Below are 21,407 nucleotides of genomic sequence, written 5' to 3' on the forward strand. Positions count from 1 at the left end.
GATGGAAAAATCTGTCGTTAAATGCTAGGGAAGATTAGGTAATAGTAGGGAAAGTGCTTATCTTGCTTTAAAGCAGTGGTTCTCAGCCAAGGATGATTTTGTTACTCAGGGATCATTCAACAATGTATGGAGATAGTTATGGCTGTTATACAGGGGGAGGGGTCCTACTGGCATCTAGTAGGTTGAGGGCAGGGATGCTGCTAAACACCCTACAATGCACTGGACAGCCCACACCACAAAGGATGATCTGGCCCCAAATGTCAAGAGTGTCAAAGTTTTAAAAAACACCTACTTTTTTAGAAAAGTAAACATGCATATGTGAATTTGTATTATTACATTATTACATTCATATAAACAATGCATTGGCCTGGGAAATGAAGGAAGCAAACAAATCAAATGCTGGCTTTATCTACTCATCTCTTCCCCCAAATTATAAGACTATACTTTCTGCATAATCTGGGCTGTGTCTGTGTGTGGTTTTTAAAACCATTTATACAAAATAATATACTCTGGCTTAAGTCTTTTAATGGACTTCTGAAAGACCTCAGGTAGTCTTATTAATGATAAATTGATAATGCACAATTCATTCTAAAAGAGGAGAAGTTTAAGACTTGTGCCTGCCTCTGCACTGTGCATTCTCAACAAGGACCTGTTGGCTGACTCAGTTGCCTGGCAAAGGGGGGAATTTAAACTTTAATGACAGCATTTCTACAATGGTAAGAATCATGAAAGGTGATGTTTTTTTGATCCATAATTTAAGGTTCAAGTGAACTATAATTTATTTCGACAGAATCTAAAGCACTAACATTTAAAATTTGTTTCAAAATGGAAAACTTTCCATTATCCACCCCCTTACCTTTTTAAGACAGAATGTCATCATCATAAGCTTATTTTATATTTTTTTACTAATAAAAAGTGATGCCTTTGGTTGTCACTGAGGTTCTAGGGCCCCCAACTAGTGTGCTTTTTAAGTCTCTGCTTCCTGTTTTTACTGCTTTTCGCCTTCTCTTATTTTTGCATCCTCTTCCATTTCAATGCTTCTAAAATGCTTTGGAGTGTAAAACTATCAAGGTTGCAAAAACTGAATGTAAGGGAAATAGCTATGCAGAAAAGCCTAATGTTCTCTCCTCTGAGTCAAGTTCATGAATTTTTACTGTGTGAACTGTGGCTATTAAAAGGCATCCCTACCCCTGTAATCCTCCTTCCCCGTTTGGTAGGTCTCAGCTGTATTCTGGAAATTCCCAAATAAGCAACTTCCAAATCGCTGTTTAGTTCTTACAACCAGAAGAATAACAATGCAGGCTGTGACTTCTCTACCCAGAGAACAACCAAATTGAGAAAAGATATGCATCCAGGGGCATTGAGCAAGCCCACATCAGCCTGCTGGGGTCCAGAACCATAGTTTTTCTAAGTTATTCCAAGAGAACTGGAGTGAGCACAGGACCCCCCAAGCCGGTGCTGGTTTTTGTGGTAGGGGAATGGGAAGCTCTTGGGAGACTGTATTGGTTATGTATGAGGCCTTCAAAAACACACACCAAATAGCTTTCATTCTATGCAAGAGGCCATCAGGAAGATTCTGAAGCTCAGAATCACAATAAGTATCCACGTCTTCTCCCATCATCAAACCCACGACCTGAACTACCCACAGCTTGGTGCTGTGTCCTCAGCAAACTTATCCTCTTTCATAGTTCAAGGAGGCCAAATCCTTTCTGCCAAGTCTCTCCTAAGTGGTCAATTAAAGGGTGGACTAAACATCATCAGGCCTTGGCAGACCAAGAAGGCAGGCTCCTCCAGCAGCAGAGAGAACCACAAAAGGAGTACCACTCACTATGGAAAGTTGTGGTTCTTGAATTTCCTTCCCCGAGACAGGCTATGACAAGGCCTTGTTAGATGCTCTGATCTTAAGAGATTACCAAAGACCGACAGGCAGAGAAAGGCACCCACGAAGGAAGAACTGATCTAGAAGAGCATTGTCTTGCCTAGCTCTTGCTGAAATGAAACTATTGAGGAACTTTCAAAGAGCTTCACCCTTTCCACCTACATGGCCTACTCACAGAAATGTAGAAAATCCTCCAAGAAAGATGGATGCTGGGAGGAAAGACCTAGGACTTCTGGGGGATATCTGTCGCTGAAAGGAATTCTTTAATGATGTGGCATGTTTGGCTAGATAATTCTCGATGGGTTCAGTCCATCAATCAACCATACTCATTGGCCATTTCCACCCCAACAGCAGGTAGAGCTCAGAAAACCCCGACATGTTTCTCCACTCACCAGGACTGGCCGCATCTCACAGAAAACCAGGAGGGAAGCCAGTTCAATGTCTTCGCTGTACCCGTTCTTCAGAGGAACAGATCTAAATCCTGTGACAGAATGGGGGAAAAAAACAGTGCAGAGGCAGGCAATTAATGTCTGACCTTAGCTTTCTTGGGGTTCCCAGGGATCACATGCCCAGTTCAAGGAACAGAGAAGTCAGTGCCCCGTGCTGGGCCTGACTTTCTGGAAACCAGAGGTCTCATCCTGATGGTTATGGAGATGGGCTCCAGAATGCAGCCTTGACTGACAGGTCCATACAGAGAAGTGAAGTTAAAACTATCTGCCATCTAGAAATGAAAATGATTCACTCAGAAGAAATTAAAACCCACAGAACATTACATATTGAATTCAGAGTGGCTGCAGCTGTGGTTCAATTCCTTAAATACTCCTAAGGCCGAAAGACTCAAAGGAGTAATGAATCCTCACATCCATTTCCTCCACTTAGCCTTTTATGAAGCACAGGACAGGGGAATGCCTTTAAAGATTTTTCAGTGGGAGGAAATCTTCCTGTCGCTGGGCAGTTCATAGCAGTACTGATCATCTTCCTCGGAAAGCCATTCTCTATTTATAATTTTAATGGTATCCGACAGTCATTTTAAATGTTTAAGAGGAGGGTTGAGGTGGAGCTAAAATCCTTTGCCATCCCCACCCATTCAATAACGTTTACGGAAACACATCTCAAAGGTTGGTTTGTTTGCTTATTTTAATTAATAAAGAACACCTGGTAAAAATAAGTCTCCATCCCACCCACTCATTATGCCTTATTCCAGAAGGAACCATTGTTAACAGCATCTCCCCAAGACAGTCTATACATGTATTCGAGTTCCCTTTAAAATCACAAAGGACAGTACCCTGACCCGAGCAATTCTGAACTTTACAGTTTCCATTTACCACTTTCTTGGGGATTCACTATATGGCCCTAGGTTGACCTGAAAGCTTTTTTTTAATTACATTTTTTAAATTTAAGTATAGTTGGTATACAATATTAGTTGTATTAGTTTTAGGTGTACAATATATAGCGATTCGACATTTTTGTACCTTATAACGTGCTCACCCCACTAATTCTAGTAATCATCTGTCACCATGAAAACTTACCACAATATTACCGACTATATTCCCTTTCATCTTTTTCACCCATCCCCCACCACCTCCCCTCTGGTAACCATCCCTTTGGTTTCTGTTTTTATGAGTCTGGGGTTTTTTTCATATATATTTGTTTAGATTCCACATATAAAAAACCATATGGCATTTATCTTTCTCTGTCTGAATTATTTCACTTAGTATAATACCCTTTAGATCCATCCATGTTGTAGCAAATGGTAAGATTTCATTATTTTTTATTGTTGTGTAATAGTCCATTGTGTATATATGTGTGTGTGTGTGTGTGTGTATGTATGTATACATATATGAAAAAATGTGCAACATCACTAATCATTAGGGAAATGCAAGTCAAAACCACAATGAGATACCATGCCACACCAGTCAGAATGGCTATTATCAAAAAGTCAACAAATAACATGTGTCGGTGAGGATGTGGTGAAAAGGGAACCCTGGTGCACTGTTGGCGGGACTGCAAACGGGTACAGCCAGTATGGAAAAATAGATTAGTTGACCATGTAAGCAAGGGTTTATTTCTGGGCTTTCTTTCTGTTTCATTGATATATGGGTCTGTTGTTGTGCAGGTACCATGCTGTTTTAATTATTATAGCTTTGTAATATAGTTTGAAGTCAAGGAGCATGATACCTCTAACTTTGTTCTTTCTCAGGAGTGCTTTGGCTATTCATGGTTGTTGTTTTTTTTTCTTGTGGTTCCATATAAATTTTAGAATTATATGAAGAATGTCATTGGTATTTTGATAGGAATTGCACTGAATCTGTAGACTGCTTTGGGTAGAACAGACATTTTAATAGTATTAATCCTTCCAATCCATTTATTTGTGTCATCTTCACTTTCTTCAGGGTCTTACAGTTTTCAGAGTAAAGGTCTTTCACCTCTTTGGTTAAATTTATTCTTAGATATTTTATACTTTAAAAAAAATTTTTCTTTATTAAAATTATTGGGGTGACACTGGTCAATAAAATCAAATAGGTTTCAAGTGTACAATTCAACAATATGTCATATGTATATTGCACTGAGTGCTCATCACCCAAAATTAAATTTCCTTTTGTCACCAAATATTTGACCTCCTTTACCCTTATCTACCACCCCCTCCCCACACTCTGGTAATCCACTGTCGGTATCCTTGAGTCTGTTTGTCATGTTTCTTTGTTGCTTTCAGTTTTATATCCCACCCATAAGTGAAATCATATGGTTCTCAACTTTCTCCGATTTATTTTGCTTAGCGTGATAATCTCAAGATCTCTCCATATTTTCCCAAATGGCAGTATTTCATCCTTATGGCTGAATAATATTCCATTGTATATATGTACCACATCATCTTTATCCAGTCATCTATCAAAGGACACTTCAGTTGTTTCCATGTTTTGGCCACCGTGAATAATGCTGCAGTGAACATCAGGGTGCATATATCTTTGTGGATAAATGTTTTCAAGTTTTTTAGGTAAATACCCAGAAGAGGGACTGCTGGATCATTTGCTAATTCTATACTTAGTTTCACTGAGGAACCTCCATACTGTTTTCCACAGCGGCTGTACCAAGTTACATTCCCACCAGCAGTGTGTGAGGGTTCCTTTTGCTCCACAATCTCTCTAATACTTGTTATTACTCTAATAGGTCTGAGGTGGTATCTCATTGTGGTTTTGATTTGCATTACCCTAATAGCTAGTGAAGTTGAGCATCTTTTCGTATGTCTGTTGGCATTTTTGTATGTCTTCTTGGGAGAAGTGTCTGTTCAGGTCCTCTACCCATTTTTTAAATTGGATTGTTTTTTTTATTGTTGAATTGTATGAGTTCTTCGTATATTTTTGGATATTAGGCCCTTATTAGAGGCATTGTTTGCAAATTTCTTCTCCCATTCTGATAGTTGCCTTTTGTTGATGGTTTCCTTTGCTGTGCAGAAGATTTTTAGTTTGATATAGTCCCGTTCATTTATTTTTGCTTTTACTTCCCTTGCCTTTAAGGCCAAATTCACAAAATCTTCTCTAAATACAAGGTCCATGTGTTTAATACCAGTATTTTCTTCTATGTGATTTATTGTTTCAGGTATTATATTCAGGACTTTGATCCAATTGAATTAATTTTGGTGTATGATGACAGATAGCAATCTAGTTTCATTCTTTGCATGGGCTTTCCAATTTTCCCAGCACTATTTATTGAAGAGGCTTTCCGTTCTCCATTGTATGTGTTTGGTTCTTTGTCATAAATTATTTGCCTATATATACAGGGGTTTATTTCTAAACATAGAAATAAAAATTGGCTTTCCAATTTTCCCAGCACCATTTATTGAAGAGGCTTTCCATTCACCATTGTATGTGTTTGGTTCTTTGTCGTAAATTATTTGCTCATATATACAGGGGTTTATGTCGTAAATTATTTGCCCATGTATACAAGGGTTTATTTCTGGACTTTCAATTCTGTTCCCTTGGTCTATGTCTGTTTTTCTGGCAATACCATGCTTTTTTAATTATTGTCACTTTGTAGTATAATTTGAAGTCAGGCAGAGTGATACTTCTGGCTTTGTTCTTTTTTCTTAAGATGGCTTTGGCTATTCAAGGTCTTTTGTACTTCCATAGAAATCTGATTTTTTTGTTCAATTACAGTTGACATTTAATATTATTTTATATTAGTTTCAGGTGCACAGAATAGTAGTTAGACGTTTATATAATTGATGAAGTGATCCCTTCAATTAGTCTAGTACCCACGTGGCAGTAATACATAGTTATTACAATATTATTGACTTTATTCCCTATGTTCTACATCTCCATGACTATTTTGTAATTAACGATTTGTACTTCTTAATCCCTTCACCTTTTTTACGCGGTCCCCCAAACCCCTCCCATCTAGCAACTGTCAGTTCTAACTATGAATCTGTTTGTTTTGTTTTCTTTTGTTCTTTAGATTCCACATGTAAGTGCAATCACATGGATTTGTCTTTCTCTGTCTGATTTATTTCACTTAGCATAATACCCTCTAGATCCATCCATGTTGTCGCAAATGTAAGATTTCATTTTTTATGGCCGAGTAATTCCATTGTATATATGTGCCACATCTTTATCCAGTCATCTCTTGATTGGGGTATTTCATTCTTTTCGATGCAATTGTAAGTTGGGTTGTCTTAATTTCTACTTCTGATTGTTATTAGTATAGGAATGTGATGGATTTCTGTATATTCATTTCATATTCTACTTTTATTTGTTAATTTTTTGGCGGATTCTTTAGGATTTTCTATGTACGGTGTTATGTCATCAGCAAATAGTGACAGTTTTACTTCTTTCCAATTTGGATGCCTTTCATTTCTTTTGGTTGTTTGATTTCTGTGGCTAGGATTTCCAATAAATATTGAATAGTAGTGGTGAGAGTGGGCACCTTGTCTTGTGCCTGATCTTAGAGGAAAGACTTTCAGTTCTTTACCATTGAGTATGATGTTAGCTGTGGGCTTGTCATATATAACCTTTATTAAATTGAGGTAAGTTCCTTCTATACCCACTTTCTTGAGAGTTTTTATCATAAATGGATATTGAATTTTGTCAAATGCTTTTTCTGCATCTATTGAAAGGATTATATGATTTTTATCTTTGGTTTTGTTGATGTGATGAACCACATTAATTGTTTTGCAACTGTTAAACCATCCTTGTACCCCTGGCATAAATCCCACTTGACTATGGTACATGAGCCTTTAAATCAGGGGTCCCCAACCCCCAGGCCGGTACTGGTCCATGGCCTGTTAGAACCGGGCCGCACAGCAGGAGGTGAGCAGCGGGCGAGTGAGCAAAGCTTCATCTGTATTTGCAGCCGTTCCCCAGCACTAGCATCATTGCCTCAGCTCCACCTCAGATCATCAGGCATTAGATTCTCATAGGGGCCAAAAAGGTTGGGGACTGCTGCTTTAAATTTACTGTTGAATTCAGTTTGTAAGAATTTGTTGAAAATTTTGGCATCTATGTTCATCAGGGATATTGGCTTGTAAGTTTCTTTTTTGTAGTGTCTGTCTGGTTTTGGTATAAGAGTTTGGTATAAGAGTTAGGCCTCATAGAATGAGTTTGCAAGCATTCTTTCCTCTTCACTTTTTTGGAATAGTTTGAGGTACTAATTCTTCTTTAAATGTTTGGTAGAATTTACCTGTGAAGCCATTGGTCTTGGGCTTTTGTTTGTTGGTGGTTTTTTGATTACTGCTTCAATTTCATTGCTAGTAATCGGTCTGTTCAGTTTCTGTTTCTTCCTGGTTTAGTCTTAGAAGGTTGTACGTTTCTAGAAATTTATTTCTTCTAGATAATCCAATTCGTTGGCACATAATTGTTCATAGTTTCTTTAATGATCCTTTGTATTTCTGTGGTAACTTGGTTGTAGTAATCTGTTCTCTTTTATTTCTGATTCTATTTGTATTCTTGTTTTTGCTTGACAAATCTTGCTAGAGGCTTGTCAGTTTTATCCTTTCAAAGAACTAGGTCTTAGTTTCATTAATCGTCTCTTATTTTTCTATTTTTTGATTTCATTTCTTTCTACTCTGAACTTATTTCCTTCCTTCTACTTGCTCTGGGTTGTCTGTTCCCCTTTTTGTAATTTCTTTAGGTGCCAATCTAGATTGTTTTGAGATTTTTTCCTGCTTCTTGAGGTAGTCCTTTATAGCTATAAATTTTCCTCTTATAACTGCTTTTGCTACATCCCATAAAATTGTTAAGGTTGTACTTTTAATTTGCCTCAAAGTAGTTTTTGATTTCCTATCTGATTTCCCTTATCCATTGGTTGTTTAGAAGCATGGTGTTTAATCTCCACGTGTTTGTGATTTTTTCCAGTTTTCTTCCTGTAGTTAATTTCTGGTTTCATGACATTGTGGTCAGAAAATATGCTTGATATAATTTCAGTCTCCTTGAATTTACTGAGGCTTGTTTAGTGGCCTAGTATGTGTTCTATCCTGGAAGACATTCCATGTGCTCTTGAGTGTAATCTACAGTTTTTGGATGCAGTGCTCTATAAATGTCTATCAAATCAAACTGGTCTAATTTGTCATTTAAGGTTATTATTTCTTTATTACTTTTCCGTCTGGATGATCTATCCATTGAGGAAAGTGGAGTATTAAAGTACTCAAGTATTATAGTATTACTGTTAATTTCTGCCTTTATGTCCATTAACATTTTCTTTATATACTTGGGTGCTTTTCTGTCTTGGGTGCATAGATAGTTACAATTGTAATATTCTCTCCGTGGATTGATCCCTTTAAAATCATGTAATGTCCTTCTTTGTCTCTTTTTACATTCTTTGTCTTGAAGTCTATTTTGTTGGATATGAGCATTCTTTTCATTTCTATTTGCATGGAATATATTTTTCCATCCCTTTACTTTCAGTCTATTTTTCAATCTAAAGTGAGTCTCTCGTAAGCAGCATATACATGGGGCATGTTTTCTTTATCCATTTTGCTACCCTATGTCTTTTGATTGGAACATTTAGTCCATTTACATTTAGAGTAATTATTGATATGCGTGTGCTTATTGCCATTTTGTTGTTTTTTGTCTTCTTCGCTGTTCCTTTATTCTCATGATCTCTTTCCTTTTGATTTGTTGCTTTTCATTACTGTTTGGATGGGATTCCTTTCTCTTTATTTTTTGTGTATTTTTGTAAGTTTTTGGTTTATGATTACCACGAGATTTTTCTATATCTACAGCAGTCTATTTTAAGCCGACAGGCATTTAAGTTCAATCGCATTCTGAAAGTACATTTTTATTTCCCCTACTCTTTAACATCGTGTTTTATATCTTTTTATTTTATGTATCCCCTTGATTATTTATTGTAGTTATAATTTTGCTACTATTGTTTTTTAACCTGCGTATTAGCTTTTTAAGTAGTTGATTTACTGTGATTATTGTATATTTCTCTTTACCGGTGAAAATTTTTTCTTTCCTGTATTATTTCTGGTTATGGCCTTTTTTGCATAAAGAGGACCCTTTAACATTTCTTGTAAGGCTGGTTTAGTGGTTGTGAACTCCTTTAGTTTTCATTCAGTTCTGTCCTTCAATTCTGAATGATAACCTTACTAGATACAGTATTCCAGGCTGTAGATTCCTTTCTTCCAGCACTTTATATCTCTCCTTCGCTCCCTTCTGGCCTGTAAAGTTGCTTCTGAGAAATCAGCTGATAACCTTATGGCCGTTTCCCTTGTATGAGACTTCATGCTTCATTCTTGCTGCCTTTAAGATTGCCTCTTTATCCTTAACTTTTGCATTTTTATTATACGTCTTAGTGTAGGCCTTTTGGGTTCATCTTGTTTCAAACTTTCTGTGCTTCATGGACCTGATGTCTGTTTCCTTCCCCGGTTTAGAAAAGTTTTCAGACATTATTCCTTCAAATATTCTTTCTGCCCCTTTCTCATTTATTTTTTTGGAATCCCTATAATGCGAATGTTAGGATGCTTTGTGTTATCTGAGAGATCTCTTATACTGTCCTCATTTAAAAACTTTTTTCATTTTGCTATACTTATTGGGTGATTTCCACTATTCTGTCTTCCAGGTAGCTAACCCATTCTTCTATATTAACCAATCTGCTTTGATTCCTTCTAATGCACTCTTCATTTCAATTATTGTATTTCTCTTCTCTGATTGGTTTTTTATTACATTTTCTCTGTGTTGAAGTACTCTCCGAGTTTGTTGAGCATCCTTTTGAACAGGTCTTTGAATTCTTTATTAGACAAATTACTTATCTCCGTTTCATTGGGGTTTTTTTCTAGAGGTTTTTTTTATTATTAATTCATTCCGGGTATATTCTTCTGTCTCCCATTTTGTTTCACTTTCTGTGTTTGTTCCTATTCTATAGAATAGCTATCCCTCCTAATCTTCAAACAGTAGTCTCTGTGTAGACTGGGTTGAATAGTTTTGGCAGGCTAATGGTGCCTGGTATATCACCTGGCTTGAAGAAGTGGGTTCCAGGTGGGGCAACCTGATGTGTGCATGCTTCCTTGCCCTTCTGAGTGGGGCCACCTGCTATAGATGAGGAAGCCAGCTGTGCTCTTGGTGTGCCCCGCTGCTTTAACCGCGATCAGAGCAGGGTCTGGGCGAGTCTGCTTTGCATGCTCGTATCTCTGCCCCAGCAGCTCTGCCCCTCTCTGATTGGGGTAGGCCTATGTGTATGCAGAGTTGCACTTGGCTAGTTCTGCTCCCTCTTGAGGCAGTGCAGCTCCTCAGTGCTCAGCTGCGCCCCTTTCACGGGCAGCCCTGTGTGCATGCACTGTTGTTTTAATTGCCCTCAGAGCAGGGTCTGGGTGGGGCCACTCTGCATGCCAGCTTCTCAACGCCCTACTAGCTCTGCCCTTTCTCTGGGCGGGGCAGCCTTTCAGGCACACAGCAGAGAGCCCCACTCATTCTGCCTGGGGCAAAGTTTTGCTAGCTTTACATTTTCTTCGAATGGAGCAGCCCATGCGCACGTGCAGCAGTGCCCCACTATCTCTGCACTTTCTGGACAGTGTAGTCCTGCTAGCAGGTACTGCAGCATTTTGTTGGCTCTGCACCCTCTCCAGGCAGGAGAGCCCCTTGTGTGCAGCCCAGTGGGTGAATGAAGCAGCACCCTGCTCTACCTGCTGGATCAATCTCGGGTAGAGGGGCCCCTTGTATGCACACCATGGTGCCCTCCTGTTTCTGTTGGATCTAGCGCCAGGAGGGGTGGCTGGAGTCTGCAGGTTGGTCAGTGAGGCTGGATGGAGTTCCGACCCGCTATCCACGTTCAGGGGAAATGAACGTTCAGTTCCTCTACTCCTGGGTGTTCCCTCAGCTACCGGAGAGCTCTCGTGGTTCCCCAACCTTCTCTGTGTGGTCCCTCTCTCTTGCTTATGGTGCAGAAGCTGTTGAACTGGCTCACAGTCGTCTCGGGAAGAATTGCTCTAAATATGTATACATTTGATGTGTTCTTGGGACGGGGCAAGCTCAGCTTCCACCCATGCTGCCATGTTGGACCCGCCTGTCTGACTTGAATGTTTTTTATTCTCATTGTATCTACCGATTCTCCAGGACAAGCAATGCTCAAATGAGGGCATTCCCACTATTTCCTCTGTTTTAGCTTGTTCAATGATTATTCTTATTTCTCTTAGAGAACCTTTTATACTATCAGTTGATTTATAGTCTTTAAATAATATCTGTTGAATTAATCACTTTCCACTGCCTGTGATGAGGAAATCAGCATGCTTGCACAACCCTATACCTTCTCTCCCTTTTCTTCCCCTGGGTGAACCATATTTCTACATCGACATGGTATGTAATACGTATGTCCCTTTTTGTAACCATAATTCTCCCACAAAGGGAGCTTTAGTTATATTTTTCTGACATTTATACAGCAATACTAAAAGATTACAAGGAATATTTGTATACCTACTACCCAGATCTCACCATTAACCTTTTACTATACTTGTTTTATCACATTTATCTACCTAACATCTACTGTGTGTATGTGTATATATAATTTCAAAGCAAGATGAAGACATCTGTACACCTCCCCCTGAATGTCAACATGAATCTATCTCATTAACTAGAGCTCAATATTTATTTACAGTATTCTTTTTCTGATATAAAATTTATACACAGTGAAATGCACAAAATTTTAAAAATATTCTGATGCTCACTATCCTTTCCCTGAACTTTTCCATCGATACTTTGGCTAAATTTGTCTTGTTTTCTTCCGTATGAGCTCACGGGACATATAATCCCTGAACCGTGCACGTTGAAATGCATCTGCCCTTTAATTTTATGCTTGAGTGACAGTGTGAATGGTATAAAACTCTCAAATCACTCTTTTCTCTGGAGGATTTTGGGGACAGTGCTCTCCTTGAATACTGCTATAGAGAAGTTTTCTGACCTAGTTACCCCTTACAGGTGTTAGGAATATTTTTTTGTTGGTTTGTTTGCTTGTTGGATTTTGCCTGGATACTCACAGAATTCTTGCGGTACAGTGCTTCTGCAACGTCAATGCAGGTGTGAATCACCTGTGGATTTTACTAACCTACAGATTCTAACTCAGGAGTTCTGGGGTGCGGCCTAAGAGTCTGCATCTTGAATGAGCTGGACCGTGGACAATAGGGGAGAAGTCGGTCTAAGTGCTGCTCAGCTGTTAAAACGTACTAGAATGCTGAGCTCTCCATGGTGCCCAGGGATGCTGCCTGGCAGCCCTCCACTAACAGGGTTCCGAGCGGAGCGGCACAGCTGCACTCGGCACGCACCCCTGAATTTGGAGATGTGGGCTCTGTCCCCCTGCTGGGTGTCCCCAGCTCCCTGTATCTCCTCTAACTCCTAGGTCTTGTGGTTATGAGCAGCCCTTCATGTATGTTGGGTTTTAAGACGCTACGGTATTTGCCAATTTCACCAAAAAGAGAGTTTGATTCTGTTTTTATTCTTGTCGATTTGAGTTGTACCCCAGAGGAAAGGGAAATAGAGACATCTTTTGAAGTAGGATCAGATTTTTGGCTTAGGGGGCCTGGAGAGTAGGAAGAATGTGGGATTTGAAGTCAGACACTTCTGGGTTTGGATCCAGCTCTGGTCTTACAGGTGTGTGACCTTGAACAAGTTAATTAACATCTCCAGGCCCCAAAGTGCTGGTATTTAAAAAGCGGAGATGCTAAAACCTCTTTCACAGGATTGCTATGAGGATTAAAAGAGAAAGAGGTTAAGGCACCTCACACAACAAATTATGTTTTTCTTCCTTCACGAGCTCCAGCTGGCTTAAAAGCTTAAGTGCATCCCGAGTGACAATGGGTAAAGTTTATTTTGGGTTCGGAAGGCCCCCAATGCCTTATGCAGAAAGGGATTGTTCATTTTATTTCATTCCCTCCATGAATACGGATGTGCCAGGCATTGATGGATCAGAGAAAGGTCCTTACTGAGTATCTCACAGTTGGGGGAAGGGTCACAGTTTTCATCATCCTTGAGATTTTGTTCTTTGTTAAATCTCCAAGCTAAGTTATAGCATTTTCTAGATGAATCAACAATATTTGGTGGCTGGTAAGAAGTGTTCATCAACTCTGACTTCTCTCCAAGGCACTGGCAGGGGCTGCAGTGCTCACATCCCTTAACCTTCAAGAGGCCATGGTCAACAGCACAGCCACCTGTCGTGCAGGGTGAGTTCGGTGGACATGGGTTAGGAATACGTAGGCACAATTGCCATAAAAAGAAATCTGTCCTGACCCTTACTTATTTGACTAAGTTAAATTACAAAGTTAGGAACCACAGCTAAATTGCTGGGTTTAACATAGTTTGATGTGGGCAAGTTAACTGAGAGGGATTCTCGAACATCAGGCCTCTGGGACTTACTTACAAATGAATACTTACTATTAGGAAGCTGGATATTTCTAAAATCCTAAAAAAAATCAGACTGTTTAAACATTTCTCAGGTTCTCGTTTAACCTGTTTATTTGCTAAAGAGTTTCTCTCCTTGATAACGTGGGCAGTCTTGGTGTAGCGCAAAGTGCCACCCAAGGCCATCTGAGGAGCTGGCTAAACACAGAGATAGATTCCTAGGTCCCAGCCCAGACTGGCTGCATCTACACCGCAGGATGGGCCAAGGAACATGCATTTTCCAGAGTCCCCAGCATGCCTAACTGGGCAAGTGCCCAGAGGTGGAAATGATCAGTTTATGATACTAAGGAGGAAAAAAAACAAGACCTGAGGTTCCAAATAACATCAAGAGAAAAGACTGTATTTGTATATAAATCACTAAAACAGGAGTTAAGGTTTTCTCTTGAAAAATGATGCTTAGGAAACAGTGACCTCATGAGGAATCCAGAGGATCTATGGTCTTGTGTTTCAAATACTAAGGGGCGGTGGCGGGGGAGAGAATTCAACATGAAGTGAAGGTCTCTTTGTCAAACATTCTACATGAAATCCATCAGAAAAGTAAATTAGAGAAAGTGTATACAAGCATAGTCACGTTTACAAAGTAGCAACTTGCATAAATGGCCCTAAAAGCAGCACCAAGCTCATGGGCCCCAAATCCCCTCCCCTGGGGAAGTCTATCTGCCTTGGAGGGCTGGGACCCAGCTTGGTCTCAGGCAAAAACAAAATGGCTCTTCTCAAAGCATTAAGGGGTTGTTTGTTTTATTCAGCAGGGAAGAAAAATCACAACTAGAAGCAGTAAATCAACCATCTTGATATTAAAGGAGAAGCTCTGGAAGCTTCAGTAGCTTGCCCAGGATGACTCAGGCAGGGTGGACCTACGATTATAACTCATGCTAGTTGCTAAGGGCTTTTTCCTTACCAGGCAGGGAGAGGGTGGGAGATCCAAACAGATGTACATATACCCCCTGCCCTGGCTGAGGACAGGCAAACAGCTTCTAACCTTTCCAAATGAAATCAGCCCGCAGTGCCAGGTGGAAAATCAACTGATAATCCAATTTTGCATGCACACACCTGACTTCATAGGGCCAAGCATCCCATTTCCTTCCCTTGGCCCTGTGCTAAATGGACTGTACACATGCTAGCTCAGGGAACTACCACGAGATCAGCTGTCCAAGCCACCTAAGTGGTTTTGCAGTGATTTCTTAAAACCCAGGAAAACGCTTTTTCATTCTTTTAAAAGCCAGCAGCACAGACCAAAGAAAAATGCTAGCCCAAACAGAACATCTTCATTAAAATGCCTCTTACCTGATTTAATTCCTTTAATGGGGTAGGTAGCATGAGCCAGGAAGTTGGGATCACTGAACATATCTTCCTCGTACACCACAAAGCGCAGAAATGCAAGGTTTGGGTCATAAATTTCAAATGTCACCTTCTCCTGTGTTGGAGCCCAAACAGGGCTTAGGCCATTGTCATCTAGAAGATGATCAAAGCTTATTAGAGACTCCATTCATCGGTTTTTAATCCCCTTAGTAATCATGTAAATATGCATCTAGGCCAAGATCTAAGAAAATCTGAATAATCTTTTTTTTCCACTAACAGTCCTGGTAATCCTATTGTCATAGGCCTGGCCTTCAGTGAGAAGGAGGCCACCTCCCCTTTATACAGCTCCCGTCTCAACTCCCTGGAATGTGGAAGGGACAGGCGGTGGATGACACAGCAGGAACAGGTGGGTTCGGAGAAGAGAAGGGAGTGGGTTAGTCTCTCTGAAGAGGCAGAACCAGTGTGAGTTCTGTAGCTGTCAGGGGAGAATGAACCTCGTAGAACAAGGCAAGCGTCAACCTGCCGCCCTCCGCAAGTGCCAGTTTTACGGGCCAGCACACGAGTTGCTCGTTGGGCTCCCTTTCCCCAGGGCCAGTAATCCCGGGCCTCAAAAGGCCCACAGTTCAGTTTCTTCCTGGCTTCAACTAGAAGAACATGCATTTCTCTTGGCCTCTCTGCCCTCTGTGGGAAGAGATCGCTCAGGTTAGGCTGCAGCCTCTGGCCCTGTGCTAAATGGACTGACTGTACACATGCTAGCTGTACACACAGGTGGCCACATCCTCTCTGCTTCTTAGTCTTGGACTCAGTAGATAAAGCAGGTGGAGGCTGTCGCACAGAGAGGACCATCCTAGTGTCATGGTACAGGCAGCAGGAGCCTTGCGTTAGTTACAGGCAGAGAAACACAGCACTGGGCACAAGTCCAACTATTTAATCACATGGCCCTTTGTTTCCCCTCCCTGAGCTGACACGTGTGAGCAAGAGGGATGAAGGAAAAGACCTGGACGACCAAAGTGCACTACAGAATCCCCAGTGAGTGGCATCCCCAACATGTGACGCAACTCGCTTGAAGTTTAAGAGAATAAAGGACCCAGGCAACTTACTCACAACCGTCGTCTTAAACTTGTTGTTGTCATATTCAGCTCCACATATTTCCACCTCCACAAAGGGACACGCAATACTTCGTCCAAGCTTGGGGAGATGTCGAGCCCCGAGAACCTACGACACCGAACGGTAAGTAGTGGAATTCTCCCAGATCCATTGCTAGAAGAGCTAGCAAGTTCTGCATGGGTGGACGAGCACGGAGCTCAGTTTGGGTTTTACAGTCAGACTGTAGGAGTTCAAAGGCAGCCTCAGCTCTTTCACTAGAGAAGTCTAACAACCTTCTGAAGGAGACCCCACCACTGTTTTTCTCATGGATGAGGAAATGGGAGAGTTGGGGTGGATTCCCACAGCTGTTAAGATGAGCCAGGATGGGAGCCCCCGTGCCATAGGACTTGACAGGTGGTCCTCACCTGAGCACATAAACAATCAGCCCACGCTCAGGTGGGCACCCACAGAAACCACCTTTAATCACTTGATTTCCCAGCTTCCAGGAAAGAATGGGGGAGTGTGTGATGTTCTTTTTGTAACGGGTCTTCTTTGGTTATGACAGCTGCATTTTTTTCCTCCCTTAATCTTATGAGAAATGCAATTCATTTCTCTACCTTGCATAGTTTTCAAAAGAAATAAAAACAAAAATTCTTACAAAGAGACAACACATTCTCTGGAAGTTAAATGAACTTTAAAAAGCTTTCACCCTTAAAACTGGCCGTTAGGGGGACAAATGCTCCCTGCCATAAAGACCAAATGGCCATTTTCTACAGGCGCTCTTTTGCTTTTTTTTTCTGGCCAGAAAATGTTCTCATCAAGACCCAGGAGATACCCTGCTGAGCCCCACAAGAGATGGATTCATACCTTAGCCCAGCAGACGACATGGGTAAGGTGTCCAAGATGAATTTGGAAAGAGCTCTCTCCTTCTTTCCCCCTGAAATGCTCTGTAATTAAGAGCCTCACACTATGTCTGAGTGGTGATGGTTTAAACAAGACAGGTGTCATTAGGCACAGGGCTGGGCCCTCCCAATGTCACACAGCCCTGGCTCGAGGAGAGCCGGGCCTTACCTTGACTGTCAAGGTCATCAGGATCTTCCGCTGGGACTCAGGCGGCATGGGGTCATACTTCTCCGTCCTCATGCTCTCAGGCTGTAGGACGTAGCCAGTCCGCCCATTGAGTGAAAACAAGGCCTGATTCATCTGCATGTATTTATCTGGGAAGGCAAGGACACTGCTTCTGTAAGTCAGGCAGGAAAAGGCCGGCCTCCTGGGCCAGGAGGTGCTGGGTCGGGAACGATTTATGCATTTTCCCCAAAATTATTTGAGCTAGTTATTAAAATAGAGATCTAATTCAAAGAAAATATGGGCTATTCAGAAAAATCTCAGACCAGGGAACACCTTTCCAAGTACGAGACAAAATTCAGAACTATAAAAAGAAGTTATTAAAACCCACTCAAAGCTAAAAATTTCTACACAGAAAAAAATTTCCATAAATGTTAAGACATGCTGTAGAAAAATCATTTTAACTCAAATGACAGATATATATATATATAAAGTTAACCTGCTAAGAGATCTGATAAATGTGTGCTATAAATACTTACATCCCATTAGAAAAACTGGGTCAGAAGCATAAACAGATAATTTGCAGAAAAGAAAAAGCAACTGCTTCCTAAATACGTGAGAAACTGGTTCATGTGATTCCTAAGAGCAGTGCCAATAAGGGAAGCTCTAACAATGGAACATCGATTTTCACCTACCAGATGGGCAAAGATTGGTAAAACTAGGCGAAGTGATGCCAAAAAAGGTGTACTCAAACACTTTACCAGTTTGCATTTCCACTCTCAAACTTTATAGAATAGGGGTCCCCAACCCCGGGGCCAGGGACAGTCCGTGGCCTGTTAGGAACCAGGCCGCACAGCAGGAGGTGAGTGGGTGGTGGGTGAGCGAGCTAAGCTTCACCTGTATTCGCAGCCATTCCCCAGCGCTAGCGTCACTGCCTCAGCTCCACGGGCATCAGACCCTCATAGGAGCACCAGTCCCTGGTGTCAGAAAGGTTGGGGACCGCTGCTATAGAGGATGTGGGCGAGCATCTCAGTTCAGGCACCACTGGAATCAGTGTTCATTGGCAAAGTAGATCAAAATGCCAGTGCTGTTCGACCCAAGTTGCGCTCCTGAGAATTCTGTCCCACAGATGCAGTCCCACATCTGTGAAACGAGCACGGAAGGTTACAGAAGGCAGTGTGTCTGGAATAGCTTAAATGTGCCTCAGCCGGAGTCTGGCTGAATAAATGATGGTTCCATTCAGTGGACTCCTATGCAGGCATAAAAATAGAAAGGACACTACCGATGAACAGATCCCCCGAAGAGGTTTAGAAAACAACAAAACTGCGAAACACTGATTTGTGCTACCATTTGTAAAAGCTTTGCCTGTTGGTTTTTCGCAGCATGTGAATATCTCTGGAAGAGAATCTGAGCATGAAGCCCTCAAAGAGAGATGGGCCAGGAGAGAGTGCTGAAACAAGCCACCGAACACCTGAATCCAGCTGTGCCTGAAGTGGATCAACTCTTAGTCTTTCTAATTACATGAGCTAATGCATTTCCTTTCTCTCCTAAGTCAGGTTAACTCGGCATCTGTCACTTGCCATCACAGGGCCGGCCAAATACAAGTGTCTGCTGTCGGGCATGCCCATCAGTCCCCTTCATCACTCCATTCACCTGATGGGCCTCACACTAGCATACTGGTTGAACCAGTTCCTAAGACATATCACACTTCCGGGATGCTACATCCCACTGGTGGCCCCAGCAGACTATGCCTGAAATGAGACCGCCATCCTCTTAGATTTATTGGCCATGATCAGTGCCCCTTTACCTGCTGTCTGGAAATTGAGCGCCACCATTTGGGAGCCACACAGCCAGAGGCGGAAGGGATCGTAGTTGGAGGAGTCCACCCTCTGTCCCTTCGGGTAAACGCGGGTCAGGCCCTTTAGATTGTACTTCAGGAGATCAATGGGTTTCTGTCTGACGACGCTGTCAGCCTTCGTCTCCACAAAGGAGCGGATTTCTCGGAAGTCGGGGTTTTCTGCACACAGAGAGGGAGTCATCGTTTATTCTGTGTCTCAGGCACTGTCTCAGCGCACAGGCTGGATGAGCACATTGTAAAATGAAATCTGGAATCTTTGACAAGACGCACATGGCTCCGATGACAGTGCTGTAGTTGGGACTGCTCCGAGCACCGGCCCTTTGGGAGCCGAGTGTTCCCAAAGCCTTTTTGTGGGAACAAAAATCCCTTTTGGGATTTTTATAATTTTCTTTTTGTTTAAAACTATCAATAGCCTTACACGAGAAAACACAAAAGTGGTACAATTATAGAAAGGGGGAGGAAGGGGAATGGCCTCAGGGATCAGCAGGTAGGAAATCTTAGGAGTGGAAGACCAAACAGTAGATCTGACTTCCTCATCGAAGATGTTATAGATGAGTGAACCCAGCCTCGTGGTGGAGGGAGAATCCACTGCTGCAGGAAGGGATGTGACAGACCAGGGGAAGAATGAATGAGAGAAGGATGGGAACATGCAAACAATTCTTTGCTTGAGGGAAGCTCTGCTCCTTCACATTGAGCTCTGGTGGGACGGCCCATAAGCCTGCAGAGCCTGGCATCTTTCCCTGCACGTGGTGGTGCCCAGGGACCAGCCTCGAAGCGACCGTTAACCCCGGGGTTTGGTACTGTTTCTCTGGCCCCCGTCCTGGAATCACAGGTCCTCGAGATCAAAGATAAGAGCTGCTCAAAATGCTCAAAGAAAGGGGGAAGAAAATGTGAACGGGATCATAATTAGATCAAAGAACTGTCTACTCCAGAGAATTTGGTAGAAGACCCGTTTTTGAATCTTTCTGTGCCAAATCATGGTCCCCCCAAAAATATCTGGGTCCTGATCCCTGGAACCTATGACCGTGGCCTTATATGGCCAAAGAGACTTTTCAGATGTGCTTGAAAGTGGGGAGATTATCCAGGCCTTGAATGTAACCACAGGGTCCTTATAATAGGGAGGTAGAGGAAGATTTGACCACATAGAAGAGAAGGCCATGTGACCACAGAGGCAGAGAGAGATTGGAGTGACACAGCCACAAACCAAGGAATGCTGGCAGCTATCAGAAGTTGGAAGAGGCAAGGCATGGGTTGTCCCCTAGAGCCTCTGGAGGGAGTGGCTGAAATCTGCTGCTACCTTGACTTCAGCCTTGTGATACTGATTTCAGACTTCTGGCCTCCAAGACGATGAGGGAATATGTGTTGATTTCTCCCATTAAGTTTGTAGTAACTTGGTGGCAGAAATCATATTTACTATGTGAGAGGCTTTTCCTCCTGAAGATACCACAGGGCCGGTTTGGCCCTGAGGACAAACTCGAGGGGAGGCTCCGCCTAGAGCCCTTCAGAACAAGCAGGAACCACATTCACTGTGCCCTGCGACAATGCCAGACTCATAAGGAAATGAGTTTTCACCACACTGGGAGACAGAGTCACGCGAGAGACAGTACCTAAATTGTCCTTGGTCTTGCTGGTTGGTTTGCAGTAGACGACCAGGTCCGAGAGCTCGATGGCAATCGACTGGTTCTTCTCCCAGTACTTCATGTTGTTCTCCTGTTTGGGACCAACCATCTGTAGTTTCAGCCCTCAAGCCAGCACCTGAGAAATCCCGTCCTCCTGGCTCACCTGGCATGCATTTTCTCCCCCTCCGAGTCCCCCTCTCTCCTCTCGGCCCTCCTGCATGCTCGGATCTTTAATGTAGTTGAATATTTTCCTTTCCCCTGCCCCTCCTCTCTTTCCTTCCTGTTCCTGCTGAAATTCTTGACCAAGTTGTTTCCACCCAGGATTGGTGTCTGTCACCACCCTACTCTCCTTAACCCTCTGCTATGGGCTTCCTGCCCTGTCCCTTCCCCTAAAACCACACTGCTATAGCTCATCGAACTCTGGTTCTCCAAGCCCATAACCTCACATCCTCCTGGGCTCTGTACACCATAGCATCCTTGTCACAATGCGCAGCCTCTGCACCCCTCTTCCCTGCACTATGCGCTACCTCCTCCTACCTCTGACCTAGCCCCTCACGGCTCTGCCCTAAGGGCTCCCCAGAGCCCAGGACACATGCCATGGACTTTGGAGCCACTTCCTCTTAGAGGACTCACAGTCACATCCACTTCTATCCAAATAAAAATGAGCTCTTACTTCACCCCAAACCAGGCAACCCTGTCAGACCTTGCCAAACTCTGACTCT

The 21,407-nt window shown here is 42.3% G+C and overlaps 1 protein-coding gene across 1 annotated transcript in view; it reads right to left on the bottom strand.

Annotated features, from left to right (window-relative positions):
• Positions 1 to 21,407, bottom strand: part of PLCG2 (phospholipase C gamma 2) — a 137,016-nt gene that overhangs the window by 13,637 nt on the left and 101,972 nt on the right. Inside the window, exons 26-31 of the mRNA XM_039888809.1 lie at positions 20,674 to 20,776; positions 19,016 to 19,225; positions 17,215 to 17,360; positions 16,158 to 16,272; positions 15,043 to 15,210; positions 2,272 to 2,360 (exon numbers count right to left, since the gene is read on the bottom strand). Of these exons, the coding sequence (XP_039744743.1) occupies positions 2,272 to 2,360; positions 15,043 to 15,210; positions 16,158 to 16,272; positions 17,215 to 17,360; positions 19,016 to 19,225; positions 20,674 to 20,776 (831 nt within the window). The remainder of the gene's footprint in view (positions 1 to 2,271; positions 2,361 to 15,042; positions 15,211 to 16,157; positions 16,273 to 17,214; positions 17,361 to 19,015; positions 19,226 to 20,673; positions 20,777 to 21,407) is intronic.

This window comes from Pteropus medius, unplaced genomic scaffold, assembly GCF_902729225.1.
Source record: "Pteropus medius unplaced genomic scaffold, Ma_sr-lr_union100, whole genome shotgun sequence".
Lineage (NCBI taxonomy): Eukaryota > Metazoa > Chordata > Mammalia > Chiroptera > Pteropodidae > Pteropus > Pteropus medius.